Source organism: Vigna unguiculata, chromosome 7 (genome assembly GCF_037176805.1).
Source record: "Vigna unguiculata cultivar grain cowpea cultivar isolate G323 ecotype 2 chromosome 7, ASM3717680v1, whole genome shotgun sequence".
NCBI classification, from domain to species: domain Eukaryota; kingdom Viridiplantae; phylum Streptophyta; class Magnoliopsida; order Fabales; family Fabaceae; genus Vigna; species Vigna unguiculata.
The window spans coordinates 30,320,340-30,337,037 of record NC_140798.1 but is presented as its reverse complement, the minus strand read 5'-3'; the positions used below and the strand labels follow the sequence as shown (position 1 = coordinate 30,337,037).

The following is a 16,698-nucleotide window of genomic DNA, read 5'->3' as shown; positions in this document are numbered from 1 at the left end:
GCTCACTACGGTAAAACCTAACTGAAATCACGAAAATATAGTTAGATGGGAGAGGATACGAGTTGAAGACCAACTTACGTGATGTAGGAACGGAGTTGAGCTAGCTTGAAGATGGAGGAGATCAAAACCCTAGCAGAGCTTGTGTTGAAGGAAAAAAGGATAGAGTAAGGTACTGTTTTTGCAAGAATGGCAGAAATAAGAGGGATTAGGCTGCCTTAGGGGCTTTGGACACCCTATGGATCAGTCCTTAGGCCCAATAGATAGGGCTAGACCCTTTAAATTTGTAGAACAAAGAGGGTTTTACAAATAAAATATAGGAACATTCTGATAAAATAAAATAAAAAATATACAGGAACATAAACTATTTAAATAGTCGAAATTAGATTTGACTTGTGAAGTAAACCAAAATATAAAATTTGGCATTTATTTACAGAATCCAAGTTATAAGCATTACTTTCAATTAATTCTTTCTTGAGATATTTTGAAGTTTACCAATTGAATACACATTTATACGTTAAGAAAAATGAAATTGAAGATAAATAGAACAAAACATATTTAAATGCAAAATATATAGATTATTGTGATTTTAAATAAGAGCATAGCTTTAAAGTAATTATGTAAGCATCTTTAGTAATTATGAACAAAATTATAATATTTAATAAAAAACGATAAGGCTAAGTCAAATAAAATTTATCTGTTATATTAAATAAGATATTATTATGGTATGTTGGATCACTCATATGAGGAGGAGAAGGACAACCTTAACAAAATAAAAAGGGGAAATTCCCTCGGGAGACCACTTATTGAATATGATTCTCTTGAAGAGGAAAATAAAGAAAGGAAAAGGATAGCAAACAAAGAGCTTTTTCTGCTGGTGGGAGAAAAGTAGTGACAGTATATATATAAATATATAAAAGACAATCAACGGTGACCGAATCACTATCGCACTTAAAAATTAAGGAACATTAATTTTTTTCTCAATATAAGTTGGGGGTCTTAGGATACAAAACGAATATCTTGGGCTATATGTCACTAGAAATTATCGTGCGAAAAAGTAAAACAAAAAAGAAACGTTAGGGAATAACTCAAAAAGTATTTGGTTTGATTCGTTGGGATTTGCATAATTGCACTATCTCAAGAAAGCAAAATATGTGTTTCTTCATCTGAGAATATGAATATATGAATATGACTTGCTATCTCGGCTTCTTCATGGGAGAATATGACTTGTTATTATTATTCATGTGAACGATTGTATATGCATCAATACAAAAAATTGTCCTCAACATTACTAAATTTAGTTTGGCATGTAGGTGGTAACAGACGTAAAAAAATGTATGACAACAATTGTGTAAATAAATTATCAATATTTGTGATAAATGTCATTATCATTGTTTTTATTATGTTTATTTTTTTAGTGGTATTTTTATTACTACTTTTTAAATAATTAAGGTTTTATAAAATAACTTTGGAGACAAGAGTATTTTGGTTTTATTTGTGAAACATTTTATAGATATAAAGAAATCTCAACAAATTGAATATATAAATGATTATTATTCAGTTACAAATTGAATATAAAGAATGTCTTGCTACACGAAATTGAGTATTTAAACATGTTTTCACGAGGATTTCGATAATCTTCTCCCATTCTCACAACTATAAATCGCCTAAGGTGCTAGAGATAGGCTCTTTAGGGTGCTCAAAACCTCTCCCTTCTCCTCCTTGTGTTTTCATCTTCATCCGTGGAGGTTTTGTCCCTTTTGGGTTGAGGAGGAAGATGGATCACAAAATTGGAGATAGAGATGTGAAAGGGAGGCACCATTGGAGCGTGGAACAACTACCAAGAACCTTGAGAGAGGCATTGGTTCTAATTTATGGTGTCAATTTCTTCCCTATTCTTCAATTTTGTAAACCCTAGGTTCTTCATCATGAAAAGCTAAACTTATTTGTGGAAATTAGATGTAATAAATTGATTTCTTGTGTATTTTGTGAGGTTAATACATATGTTTTTTCATTTCAATGTTAGTACTTGATTTCTATGCTTATTACTGTGTCTTGAGCACCCATGACTTGATTGTGGTTCTTTAGTTGTTGGAAAATATCTCTTAAACCTAGAATTGAAATTAAGTACCTAATGAAAGTTGTCTCTAGGGATAGAAATTTCATCATTAATGATCTTAAGAACTTTTGAACTTAAGTCATGATTTTACTTCTTGATGATCCAAAGGATTAGACTTTGATGAGTAATCATAGACCAAAAGTCTCTAGGGATAGATTTGAGTATATTTGTGAGACGATTTTAACATGAAATTGGAATTGAGATGTTTATGAATGCACGAAACGAAGTTAATGAAATCTAGTGTTGACAATTATAAATATTTTATGTTAATTTTTTGTTGTAGGTTGAGTATTGGATAAGCAATATTCGTGTCTGACCCAAGTCGTTGTCATCCCTACTTATAGGATGTATATTCTTAGATATTTCGTTGGATAAAACTCCTTTTGTTTAACATGTTTTGATTTTGTTGCTTTAGTTGGATTACTTAAATTTTGACATGCTCTAGCACAATTTTCATTTTTTTCATTTTGTATAAATCTTGCATTTTTTTAGTATTTCAAACTTTTATTTTGGTAAGTTATTGTGTAGCGTTAAAATTAGTAATTTTGAGCTAGTAATGTTCATTTTTTTATTTTTTTTGGATTTATGGGTTGATTAATTGTTAAAACAACTGCATTTACGTACGGTATTCACCTATCAAACATAAATTTACGTTAAAAATTTTAATAGACTTTTCTTTTTAACAAATATAAAAACAGGTATAAAAAGTAAGGTTAAGTTTTTGTAAAATTCATATTAAGCATCATAATATATTTTTATATTGTTATACCGACATAAATATATTTTGACATCATTTATTATTTGTTTTTATATGAAATTTTATTAAAAATTAGAAAGAACAAAGAAACCAAATCAAACTCATGTAATAAAATATATAAACTTTTAAAATAATTCTACAGTTATCTAACTTGGAGAGATAAAATGAAAAATATTTGAGTTTATAAACAAATATACCAATTATAACCTTATCGATGTAATAAACCTAAAACAGCTATTTTATCCATATAATGATTACTTTTTCTAGAAATATGAAAAATAAAAATTGCATATATTTTGTGTCCATAAGCATGTGTTAAGTTACAATTATATTAAATTATAATATTTATAATAAGTTCAAAATAACATATAAATAAATTATTATTGAGTTCTTTATATATTTAATAGATTTTGATCATAAAAATTGAAAAGGTTCAATTATATTTGTAATCTCTAAAATTTGAGATAATTCTCATTTTGATTTCCGAATTTATTAATTTTTTAATCTTTCAAAATAAAATAAAAAAATAGTCTTTAAATATTAAATTCGAGAGGTTAAAAATTATTATAAAATCTAAATCTTTAACTTTAAATTGTAAAATTTAGTGTTTAGAGATTAACATAGTGTATTTACATTGTTGAGAGAATAATTTTTAAAATTTTGAAATCAAAATTATATTTACTCTACATTTTTCTGATACTTAAAACATAGTAAAATTATTTTAAAAATTGTTAAACTTTATTAGAAAATACGATGACTTATTTTTTATTTAGCTACCTTTTTTGTTGACTTAACCAAATTCATGTAATGTTATACATTTGTCGTTTACTTTTATTTTAAAAATTGTTAAATTTTATTATAAAATACAATTACTTAGTTTCTATTTAGCTACATTTCTTTTTTGTTGACTTAACCAGATTCATTAATGTTATACATTTATCTTTACTTTTATTTTAAAGAGAAAGAAGAATTTAAATCCACTTCATTTTTAAAGATAGTTAATTAAATTTATCCATATAAAAGGTATAAAAGATTCTTGATCGCGTCCAAGCGAGTCTGCATTTATGCTGTCTTAAAATTTATATATGAAAATAAACTAATTAAATATATTACCATAATTAAAATTATGCTATAATAAAAAATGATTAGTAAAATTAAACATTTTAAATGCTTATTTGTTTTATTTTTTACATGAAAGTCATTTTCCATAATTCGTTTTCATTTCTTCTTTACTATATTTTATTTTTTACGTTGGAATTTATTTATTATGATATTAGCGTATAATTAACAATAAACGTTTTATTTTAATTTTTTATAATGGCTTTTTATTATGCGCAAAGCAGCAAGTTGGACAGTTGTGGGCGGTAGGCGGCTATAAGTCCAAGAAGATGGAAGAGGTGGAGACGAGACTTGAGTTGAGACGCTTTTTCAATTTTGGCTTTAGGTTTTTTTAAATACCATTTCGAAAGGGACCGTCAGCTTCACCACTCTCGTCTCTTAATGCACACTTCCCATTCCATTCCATAACCGTCTCAACCTTCCTTCCCGCTCGGGTATAAACCCAAACACTTGGTCTGCCAACTTCTCTCATTTCCCCTAAAACCAAATGAAATACGTCCTCATCAGCGGGGGAGTCGTCAGTGGCCTTGGCAAAGGCGTCACCGCCAGTAGCATCGGCGTTGTCCTCAAGGCCTGTGGCCTTCGCGTCACTTCCATCAAAATCGGTTCTCTCTTTCTCTCAATTTGTTCTCTTTCCTCTGTTTCCTGTAGCCGCTTTTTCTACTAATTCTCACCTTTCAACCGCTCCCATGCAGATCCGTATTTGAACATCGACGCTGGCACCATGTCTCCCTTCGAGCACGGGGAGGTTTTTGTTCTCGACGACGGCGGAGAGGTTTTTTTCCTTCTTCCCGTGTTTATTTCACCTCTGCATGCTTTAATTTCATTGGCGCCCAGCTGGTGCTCAATTTCAACTCTCTGTGTTATGTTTTGACTCGGAGAAAGGTTGATTTGGATTTGGGAAATTACGAGCGCTTCCTCGATGTTACGCTTACCAAGGATAATAACATCACCACTGGAAAAATATACCAGGTTCATGCTTGCTTTTTCAGTGCTTTACCTCTGTAATGGTTATGGAACTCAGTTACAGGGTGCTGGAGAGTGATTTTGCTTTTGTGGCTTAACGGTTTCGTTTCTTGTGACTAGTCTGTTCTTGAGAAGGAACGTAAAGGAGATTATCTTGGGAAAACTGTTCAGGTGATACACCGCACGTATGCCATTTAACTCTTGTTGCTACATATTTGTTTTTTATTTGTATGCGACTGTGGATAATAAAGACCGGTTTGCTGAGTCATTGGTATTTTAAAATAGGTGGTTCCGCACATCACTGATGCTATCAAAGATTGGATTGAGTCCGTTGCTGTGATTCCCGTTGACGGAAAAGAGGGCCCTGCGGATGTTTGTGTGATTGAGCTGGGAGGCACTGTTGGTAAGATTTTTACTTGGAGACGATGCCTCTATTGAAACTGCACCATCCGCTTCAATCAATAATACGGGATCATATTTGTCTTTCTACAGGTGATATTGAATCTATGCCATTTATTGAGGCTCTACGGCAATTGTCCTTTCAAGTGGGTATGAAATAGAATATTTTTGCTTTTAAACTAATGGTAGACAATATAGCGTTTCCCTCTCTCTCTCTCTCTCTCTCTCTCTCTGTATGCTACTCAGTACCGTATTGCCCTTTTACGGCTATGATTTGTATTGTCAAAATCATTTATTATTATTGAATTTCTGATAATTTTCCTCATGTTTGACTTGGAAACCTTTTTAAAATCTTTTTGAAAATTCCCCTAATCACCCCAACTTGGAAGTCCAAGTATGGCAATGAAATGTTTTCTTTGGCTGACAATTTTTCCTTTTTATTATGGAAATGAAATGTTATCTTGATACATAGTATTTGTAATACGTTTTTTATGTTTTTATTCTCATGATTCCTTCTCAGGGCCTGATAACTTCTGTCTCATCCATGTTAGCCTGATACCAGTGTTGGGTGTCGTGGGAGAGCAAGTACTATTTAACTACTTGTGCATTACTGCAGCAGACTTAGTTTAAATTGATTTTTCTTTTCTCATTTCGGGTACAATATTCTGCTTCCAGAAAACAAAGCCTACACAACATAGCGTCAGGGAACTGCGAGCATTGGGATTGACACCTCATCTTTTAACAAGTCGCTCTGCAGAGGTATATTGTTCTGCCATTTTAGCACCGGGATGCATTTAAAAGAAAATAATTTCTGTTGTAAGGTTCGCTCTTGAGTCTTTTGGTAGTAGGAGTACATATAATTTTCTTACTCACTTAATCTTAGCGCTCTCAGTTGCGTACATATAATTTTCTTTCTTTTAAGTCAAGGAATTATTGAAATGAGCTTCAGTTGCAAAATTCAGTTACAAAATTCTCGCTCACTTAGTCTTATCAGGCCCAGTTGCATACTACACTATTATTTTCTTTCTTTTAAGCAAAGGGAATTATTGACACGAGCATCAGTTACAAAATTCAGGTTCCACTTTTAGCAACAAATATGATTATGATTAATATTTGTTAATATGCTCGTCTTAATGGAAGTCCATTTTTCCTTTAAAGTTGGGTCTTTCACTAAATGTGTGGGTAAAAGTCAGAAAATTGGCTTTACCTAGTCTCCCAGTAATAATATTTGATAAAAAATGTGATGTTAATAGTGTTGCTGAATGTGGTCGACACTTTCACGCTTTTCATATTTTTTGTCATAGTCACGTTGATAAATTTCATTTATTTTTGTTTTTGTCTAACCATTAATCTGTTGTTCAGTGGATGAATAACTGTAATGAAATTTCCATTTCAGATTAACATGTCAAACATCTCCAATGCAAAGGTCTTATCAGTAGTCTTAAATTTAAGACTCAGGTCTTATAACAAAATCCCTGCTGACGTGACATGATCAGGGTTTTAAAATTAATAATGAGTTTTGTATGGTCTCAAGAATAAAGAATAATTGTTCAATATCAACAGTCATGTCTTGAGAATTGAAATGTAAATACAAAATTATAGATATGTGGGTTTTACAAGACTTGGCCGTTGGAACAGAACTTGTAAGAGTTGCTTATAAGTGATGTGGGCATGATGAGACCCATTTAAAGTAAGATAAGACTTCATGAGAGTTTTTTATAAGATCCTTGCATTGTAGTTGCCCTAATGCAGTCTTTATAAGGGCCTACATAATGATTTTCTAAATTGTTGTTCTTTAACGGTTTAGACGTGGCAAGGTAGTATAGTATCACTCTTGGTTGGGTGTGTTTGTTCATTATTCTAGCACTAATGGATTGGATCCTGTTAGAATTCTGGTTAAGATTAGAAAGGTAGTACAAGGATCAATGTTGTTAGATTGAGTATTTGGGATGTTGGGTTTGACCTTGTACATGCAACATTCTTCTGTACATGTAAATAGATACTTGAAGCCTAATGACCTAGAAAAGAACCTTAAAACCTATATTCTCTCAGATATTTTTCTTTCCCACTCCACTACCCCAAGGTACTGTGTTTTTGTTTGAGGAAATATGATTTCTTGGTAAAATAAGACAGACTCGGTACTATGCAAAGCTACTTCGAGCTTCTGTTTATTTGTTTTGCTTTTTCTTCCCCAGGGAAATTATGTTGTTACAATTGGGCTATTATGTTGAGCTGCATTCTTACCTTAATAATTCTATTAGGATAATGTGGTGATTGCTTGAATTTCACATTGTTCATCTTTTCTATTTGCTGAGATCAACTATAAATTCAGCGTTTTTCAAATGTTTCCTTCTGTTTTGACTTTTTCTGTTGTCTTTAATGCTAGTTTGGTTATATTAGCTGCTGAAATACTTTGTTCTTGAATTTTGGCAGCCTCTTCTAGAAAGTACCAAGGAAAAGCTCTCAAAATTTTGTCATGTTCCAGTAAGTTGTTGGTGAACCGAGCTCAGTTGTCTGAGAGTTTTGTTCTATCGGTTAATTGATCTATATTTTCTGTATGTTTTTTCACAGATTGAGAATATTCTGAACATCCATGATGTACCAAACATTTGGCATATTCCCCTGTTATTGAGAGTGAGTTTTTGATAAATCTTTTGGTTGCATTGAAGCTTGGCTTATTTGTTTATATTTTGTGGATTTTTTTTTTATGATTGGCTGCTATTTTCAGAACCAAAATGCTCATCATTCAATTCTGCAGCAGCTTAACTTACTCAAGTGAGTTTTTTCCTTAGAAAGTAGACGACTTCTTGATTTAGGGAAGATAGAAGAAAATTCTAGTTATGATGTAATTTGATTAATCTGAGTCTGTTAAAGTCTTCAAACTTTGACTGGGATGATATAAACCCTATTTCTTCTGCATCCTTCAAAGTCGAAACCATTGATAAAGTTTTTCTACTTCAATAACATGAAGTGTCAACAACGGTAATTGCGCTTAATTGCATGAAAAGTTGCACTGTAATCTATGTATGCTTAAATGACCCCTCTTGCCATCCTACATCACAATTGGAGTGAGACAGAATATATTCATTATTCGGAATAAAGTTGATCATACTTAGGCGTGCTGGATATATTATACTTGTTTTTTTTCTTCACACTTACTAAATTCTTTTTCAGCCAAGCTACACCTCCTGATTTGCAGCAGTGGACAGAGATGGCTGAGACCTTTGACAGTCTTACTGAATCTGTTAGTATTATATCTTTAGTTTGCAATGCTTTTACCAAATGCATTTTATAATAAATTGTGCAATGAGTATGACAGCACTTGAAATTACAGGTTAGGATTGCAATGGTTGGAAAGTATGTTGGTCTAACAGATTCATATTTATCGGTTGTAAAGGTGTGTTTTATCTCTTATTTCATGTTTATCACAAGAGTGGCACGATAACAGTATATTTAACTGAAAACTTAATGGCAGATTATTATATTGACTATGTAGCTATTGGCTTGGTTTTGAAAATGAGGAATCTATCATATATGCACAACTTGATAATATCATTTAAAATTCTGGCTTTTTTTTCGTTTAGTCTGACTTTCCCCCATAAATCTAATGTCATTTTCTGGAGAAATTATCTGAATTTCATATTCTTAATAAATCCTTAAAACTGCTATTTCCTTTTGGTAGCAATTAGCATAATTTGTTGTTTTTTATAATTAAAGCGTGTACAACAATTTAGGAGCATCAACTCACTTCCATTGCAGCGTGGTGGCTTTTTCATTTAACAAATAAATTTTGTTTTTGCAAGTTTTTTGACAATTCAATACAAGGGTTGTCATTGAAATGCACTGAATAATTTTACATCTATTTATTTGTGTAATAATTTTTAATAATGCCTGATTATTTACAGGCCCTTCTGCATGCTTGTGTTGCACGCTCTTTTAAGCCATCAATCGACTGGATTGCAGCGTCTGATCTAGAAGACGAGAGTGCAAAATCAGTAATGATTTCTTTCAAATTGCATTTCAAGAAATTAGCTTACTTGTCACTTTGAAGAATGTCAGGCTTATTTTATTGTGTTTTTATTCAGACACCGGAAGCACATGCTACAGCCTGGACGACTTTGAAGGTAAACGCATGTACAATTTGTGAAAATTTAGTCAAATTATATCTTTAGTATGGTGGGCAAATTCTGAAACGTCATACTTTTAGATAATGTACCTTACCTCTGCTAGATTATAGGCTTTTTTAGTTGTGGAAAAATGACATGTTTTCTGTGTATAGATCATCTTTCAAATTGGACTTATACAGTACCAGGAAATATGTATTGCTTTTGACTGACAACATCCATTTTTTAAAATTGACTCGTGCAGAGCGCAGATTGTGTCTTGGTTCCTGGGGGATTTGGAGATCGTGGTGTGAGAGGTATGATGCTTGCTGCCAAATATGCTAGAGAGAACAATGTTCCTTACCTGGGGATTTGCCTGGGAATGCAAATTTCTGTAATTGAATTTGCTAGATCAGTAAGTAACATATCTGTTTGTGATGTTTGGTTCTTTTAACTACATGTTTTTAACATTGTAATTCAACATTCCTCAAAGGTTTTGGGTTGGGAAAAAGCAAACAGTGTAGAGTTTGATGCCCAAACACCGAATCCTGTTGTGATTTTCATGCCAGAGGTATGTATGTGTCTTAGCTCCCCAGTTCCCAGATTTTCCTATTCTTTTTTTTGTTTGTTTGTAATGACTCTGTCATAAACAGGGTTCACGAACGCATATGGGAAGTACCATGAGACTTGGATCTCGGAGAACACTCTTACAGACATCTGATTGTATCACTTCCAAGCTGTATGTGACCTAGCTATATCCCATTAGGTAGTATTTTAAGTTGACGAAATAATAAGTAAAAAGCAGGTCAGATATCCCTCTATTGAAATAACTCATCTTCACCCGTTCCTCCAATTATACTGCTTTTTAAGAGAGGTGTCTGGCTATTGACCAATATTAAGTCTCAGTCTAGGCCTGCTTTACTATGAAAGAAACATGTCAATAAATGAGGTTGGGTTTATTCAAGTACTAAAGTGCTTGACATTCTTCACCCCGCCCATGGAAACACTCACAAATTGAAAAAAGAATTTAACAACTATTACTTGTCCTGAATATTTTGCAAGGAATGTGGATCTGAAAAATTCAAGTGTTGTGGAAATTTTTTATACACTTCTACAAATATTTCCTCATTTCGCTCTTGTTCCTAATTGCTAGGTACGGTAGTTCAGAGTATGTGGATGAACGACATCGGCACAGATATGAGGTTTGATTGTGAAGTTTCTTTTGTGAATTTCGATCGTTTTGGAGGATGGGTGTGATGTGGTACATGTTCTGTTATTTGACGTCAACATTATGCAGGTAAATCCAGATGTGATTGGAACTTTAGAAGAAGCTGGACTTCAATTTGTCGGGAAGGATGAAAGTGGAAAACGAATGGAGGTAAGTTTTTAGCTTGGGTAATGTTGATGCGAAGCAATATTAATTTAGAAGAAACGTTGAGAATCTCAGTTTCATTTGTGGTTGCATTTGTTATCCTGTTTTTTTGTTCCTATATTTTATCGTTACACAGAATTTACTTCTTTCACCACTTGTTTTTCTGTACCCTACATCTATTTTGTGGATTTTCATAAATTCTCTCTCGTGCAGATCTTAGAGCTTCCAAGTCATCCATTTTATGTAGGCGTGCAATTCCATCCAGAATTCAAATCACGGCCAGCTAGGCCATCTGCTTTGTTTTTAGGTACTGGCTACTCACTAACTTGCCTTTTATATCTTAAGGACCATATAATGAATGAACTAAGTTATTTTCACCATCTGTGTTGAGTTGGTTGTTTCAAACACTTAATTCCCCTTTCCCATTTCAAATAGCTCATAACTATTCTCATCAGTTTTGTTTTGGTTGTCTATTAAACATTTAATGATGCTGCACGTAGGTCTCATATTGGCCGCAACAGGGAAATTGGAAGCGTATATTAGTAGGCAAAATGGAAGTTGATCTTTGATTTTGTTACTATAAGAACCTCTCCCAGAATATTTTAATCTTCCCATTGTTAACTGGTTCTCCAGAGGGAAAAAAGTTGGGGAGAGGGAAGGGAGTAATATTGTACATTTGCAGCTGCCTGTGCTTACACTATAGCTTAGTCGCCGAGTAATATTATGCACACCTCCACACTCATTGTTTTATTATCATCAGAAAACCTCACATTAATTTTTTTATATTAATTTTATGGCAAGATGCTTAAAGGAGGTTGCAAATACTAGTGTATCTTCGCTTGTGAAGGATAGTGCAATCAACCATGGCAGCTAGAATAGTAATTTTGTAGAGCTCATAAGGTCTTTTCTTCACTTTGCTTAAATCGGCAAGTCATGGCCACGCTCTAAATATATTCGGGCAGTGGCCAGACACTTTCCGGTCGGTGTAGTTTGCCGTTGATGTAATACCATGTCCTTTAATATAAGATTTCATTTTCGAATATCTTTTCGACCTTTATTGCACAATAAAAATGTGTTGATAATAATACTATATGAATATGACAATTTGCTACAATTTAAGCAGTCACTTTTTCATTACTGACAGTTAACTGACATTTACGGATTTTTGTATTACTGCTTGAAATTCAATTCGCTTTATTAGTTCAGCATGCTACCCCAAATATATACGTGATCTTTTTCATTGTATGTACGCTTGTTAGGTTTTATATTTTCTATTCAACGGATTCAAAAGGTAATACATGGTCAATTATTTTGGAAGGTTTGTTGACTATGAGTTTTGGAAATTAGAAATCGTTTTATGGATGAGATTATAACGATGGGTTTATAACATGATGGCTGATACGTATTTACGATTTTTAAACTGTCAGATTTTGATCACTATTTTCACAAGATCAGCATAATTACTACTCTTTCTGAGAATCTGCTACATTTACCATTTTCTATACATTTATGCTGATCTGAGGACAATTTAAGGATCTGCCTTTAGGATCACGTAGTTTTAATTTTGAGACAAGTGCCAAGCGAAAACACCAGTTAATTTGGTATCATTATTCTTATTGTCAACATTCTATTTCTATGTTTGCATTGGAGAGTACAGCGTTGGATATTATGGATGAAATCTGTCAACTTCATATCACCTTACCGCTTAGTTTACACAGGATTTAGCCTTTTTCTGCTTATAAGACATAGGTCGTGTTTATGTAAATAATTGAACTATTTTATAATTTCTTTATAAATGATATTTTATTATAAATTTGAGCATGAAATAAGTTTGTAAAATATGAACTGCAAGTTATTTTTATAGCATTACACAAGTTTATAAAAAGTTCTTTCCATGTCATATACATAGGCGCTATCAGTCACATTCTTTTAAATTCAACGATGAATGGCAGCTCTGTAGCATTTATTGCATATAATCATGAAAAAAATGTAAATACTAGAACTGAAGTCTAGCTCCTGGTATTTACAGCATCCCGCAGTAGTCTCTCTCATTTCGTTTACTAAAATGTTTTAACATTAACAGTGGCATCAAAACTCAACAGAAAAAGAAGGAAAAATGAAGTAAGCCGCCTGTATTTTTGAAAAACTGCTCAAGAAGTCGTGTCTCTATTGGGTGTTGCATTGTATTGTAGAAGAGAAATCTGGCGCTGCAGCTTCATTTGCTGATAGAATTTTTGTATGAACTCCTCGGCTCGCTTATCTATCCCTTGGGCATCTGCTTCTTGTTCCTCCTGTTCACTACAAGACGTCATCTCCAGGCGTCTTTCATAATCATCATAAAATTCTTGGTCACACTCTCCTGCAGCCGTGAGAACACTCTTTCTCCCGGTATCATATTCAACATCATCATCGTCGTCGTCGAAATCATACTCAAAATCAACTTGTGGGTTAATACAAGGAATGTGAGGCAAGTGGAAGCGCATAGAGGTTGGACGGTACATCTTGACATGGAAAATGGGGGTCTTGTCGAAGGACAGCTCGCGCTCAAAGTAATGAATATGGCTGGGCGGCGTATTACTGTGTCCGAGACGCTTCAAGTACTTTGGAACCAGACGCAGCTCCATCGCTACCCTCCGTCTCAACACCCCACCTTTACGTGCCCACAGCAATGTCACTCGCAGCAGGTTCCATGCTCTATGACCAACGCCACGGTTCTTCAAACCCATGATATGATACCTCTTATAACTGTTCTCCAATTAATGTTGTTGAAACACAAATCTAGTGAAGACCAGAGGAGTGTATGCGTAGCTATTGCAAGAAATGTGGAAACTCTTTTTGAATGTGCTTTAAGTTGATGATGAAAGATGTTGGGTGCTCTTTCCATATATATACTATGGGCAATAGTGGGAAAGAGTGAGAAAGGTGTGGGAGGTTTTTGGACGCGTAGCGTGATCAGAGAAAGAGACAGATTAGTAGTTTTTGTTTTCAGTCTCAAGTTTCACATATCAAATGTGAAGTGCCAACTCGTTAAGGACACGTCTTCACCGTACGCGGTTGGATCAAGCTGGATAGACTGCATTATATAATTTCTTTACTTCATTACTATAATGCCCTTTATTCGTATAGGTTATCATTGATTTACCAACCAAAGTCTACTAATCAACTTAAGCATTTAAGAGACTTTATCTACCATAATTATTATGCAAAGTGTTCATATCTTTCTTTAAATAGAAGTACTGCAGAGTATTATTTACCTAGTTAAAAAATTAGTTTGGTATTGTAAAACACTTTAGTGCGCATCATTAGATGTTAACGAATAGGGTTGAAGTACTTGGACCCCAAGTTAGAATGATCTAAGGTGGTTGTTTAGAGGTTTGCAATTTACGTAACAGATAAAAATGGTTAGTAAGGGTGATCAACACAAGTTTTAAAAAAATAAGCACTTTTGGAAATCCATCACCCCTTTGTAAGGGTCTTTTTGGTCATACGACATGACACAACGTGTAAAAAATAGAGAGAAGGGCCCACAACCACATGAAATGGAGGCTGCTTCTAGTTGGATTTTGTTGGATCATACTTGAACGCCGCTGTGAATGCTTTAAGTCACAAAATTTAAATATCATTAAACGCGACATTTTAGACGTAAAGTTTAGGCACTTTTTCCAAGTAAACTTGTCGTAATATGATTTATGTATATCGATTAAGAGCTAGCGGATCCAAAGCTCTAACAACTATTCTAACTATTTTTCCGTTTGAATCTAGGAACTTTCTGTTTCGTTTCGCTCACGCAATTCATTGTTTACCTACTGCACCTTGTTTTCTCTCCAAAAGTTCATTTGGTGCTTCAAAAGCTGTACTAATTATTATTGGAAAAAAATGTCACAACAAATTTATGTTGTGTTTTGTTTGTATCTAACAGGATTTTAGCTGATTTCGTACTCAAGGGGATAACTAATTGGCAATCATTCATATCTATAGCCAATGTTGGATCTTTTCTACGGATTAAACTTTTTTTCTTCTAAATTACCAAAATAAACACTCTCAATATTATTCATTCAATCAGAATCATTAAATGTTCATACGTTTGAAAATTATGTCGAATTCTAAATGATGAACTGTATTACTTGTATTTCCCCCTTCCTTTCTTTTACTTTTTTTAAAAAAATTGAAAAAATCATGCCAAAAAGTTTAAAAATTAGGTAATTTTTTAAATGAATTGAGAAAAAAATTCCCAAATGTTGACATGGAGAAGTCAACCAAAACATTCACATACAGCTCACAGAAATTATATTTAGGACATTTAGCTACGATGGTAAGAATAATACACAGTTTATAATCATCGATCCAGACAAAAATTATATATTTTTATATCAATTATAAATAATGACATGGTAAATATTATTTATAACGTTGATTTTTTATATAACAGTCATATTATATTTTCTAATTGCAAAATCCATCGCAACGACTTCAATTAACAAATGATTTCTACAATAACCCTAAACAATATTTCTCCCAAACTCGGCTAGATTGAAATCAAAGCTTGAACTTCATACAAAAATGACAATACTGAAAACACAAGTCCAACAACAATGCCTACATAGAGTGATTAAAAGAGTTAAAAATGAAAAACCCTGGAAAAGATACACTTACAAAAGAGAGAACGAAACTTCACACTGTAATATTTAGAAAGAAGAGAAAGAACAAAGGTTTGACTTGTTTATTCTCTTTCCTTTATTTTGTTTCTTACTCTTAAATTTACAAGAATGTGTAAAACTTCAAAGGTCCAGCTAGCCCTTGTTCCCATGAAATGGAAAAAGAATGGATCAGAGGTACATTTTCTGTTCTCACTCAAACTTCATAAATCAATTATTTCCAAAGCTTTTTTCAGATAAACTCGCATTTGTGTGTGGCGAAAATAATAGCTTTTTCTATTTTTGAAATCATTAAAAAAAGTTTTACTTCGAGTTCGGAAGAGGAGTTTGCAATCAGAACTAAAGGGTTCCTTTAGTAATTTATACAACAAATATTTGCATATATAAAAATATTTAAAGAACTATATTTATGTATTTTCTTCACTAAGCAAATCCCAAATTTGCTAGGTTTACGTAATTTAATTTTTGCGTATCAAGCTTTTTTCTTTTTTATAGAGATGCTAAACTTCATCTCTATTAGAGAATAATAAATGTGAGACCAGAAGGGAAACTCTAGATGAAATGTATGATGCTAAATTACACTAAATTTGTATATTATAATAAATAAAAATTATTTATATGATTATAGTGACAAGATTACAGTATGATTGATAATGAGTAAGAAATAAAAATAATTATATAAAATATATAAAAATAGTATTATACATGATAAAAATAAACAAGAAATAAAAATATTAAAAAATTATTAAATGTGTGTCTTAGAAATAATTTGAAAGACTATTTAATGAAAACGCACAAAAGAAAACAAATGTACAATTAAGGGTAAGATTAGGAGTGGCAAAACGGGTTGGGCCCAACGGGCCAGCCCATTAGCCCGTGTTAAAAGGAACGAGTTGGGTTGAAAATTCCAACCCGTCAGCCCGTTCTGGTCCGTCTCGTCCAGCCCGTCAACTTGACAGACCAATGTACGGACTAGCCCGTCCTAGCCCGTTGGCCCGTTTTGAAAAAAGTAAAATAAAATAAAATAAATTAAAAAGATAAATTTTTTATATTATATATTTTAAATGTATAAATATATAATAGTATTGTAATTTAAATCATTAATCCCTACAAATTAAGTTTGAATTATTAGTTATAATTGAAATATTTAATATGTAAATTTAATAATTATTTTAACTTATCTAATTAAAAACATTAACTAATCCCTAGGT

At 32.7% G+C, this 16,698-nt stretch overlaps 2 protein-coding genes across 4 annotated transcripts; one reads left to right on the top strand and one right to left on the bottom strand.

Annotated features, from left to right (window-relative positions):
- Positions 1 to 4,237: 4,237 nt before the first annotated feature.
- On the top strand, positions 4,238 to 11,874 carry LOC114191081 (CTP synthase family protein). Of its 3 annotated transcripts, XM_028080246.2 has the most exons (22): positions 4,242 to 4,597; positions 4,688 to 4,767; positions 4,878 to 4,964; positions 5,079 to 5,129; positions 5,244 to 5,361; positions 5,451 to 5,507; positions 5,878 to 5,942; positions 6,033 to 6,116; positions 7,791 to 7,841; positions 7,929 to 7,991; positions 8,086 to 8,132; positions 8,532 to 8,601; positions 8,692 to 8,754; positions 9,263 to 9,352; positions 9,443 to 9,481; positions 9,726 to 9,875; positions 9,954 to 10,031; positions 10,114 to 10,199; positions 10,614 to 10,662; positions 10,758 to 10,838; positions 11,046 to 11,139; positions 11,333 to 11,874. In XM_028080246.2, exons 1-22 carry the CDS (start codon positions 4,480 to 4,482, stop codon positions 11,392 to 11,394), a joined length of 1,683 nt encoding a protein of 560 aa, XP_027936047.1. In that variant the 5' UTR covers positions 4,242 to 4,479; the 3' UTR covers positions 11,395 to 11,874. The 3 variants fall into 3 exon arrangements, 1 of the variants encoding a protein (XP_027936047.1); XR_014996661.1 differs by lacking the exons at positions 11,046 to 11,139; positions 11,333 to 11,874 and having other exon boundaries at positions 4,238 to 4,597; positions 10,114 to 10,226; positions 10,758 to 10,839; XR_014996662.1 differs by lacking the exons at positions 11,046 to 11,139; positions 11,333 to 11,874 and having other exon boundaries at positions 4,238 to 4,597; positions 10,114 to 10,265.
- Positions 11,875 to 12,738: 864 nt separating this feature from the next.
- Positions 12,739 to 13,706, bottom strand: LOC114191082 (uncharacterized). Its single transcript, XM_028080248.2, has one exon. The coding sequence runs from the start codon at positions 13,556 to 13,558 to the stop codon at positions 12,983 to 12,985; it is 576 nt and encodes a 191-aa protein (XP_027936049.2). The 5' UTR covers positions 13,559 to 13,706; the 3' UTR covers positions 12,739 to 12,982.
- Between the last annotated feature and the right edge of the window lie 2,992 nt (positions 13,707 to 16,698).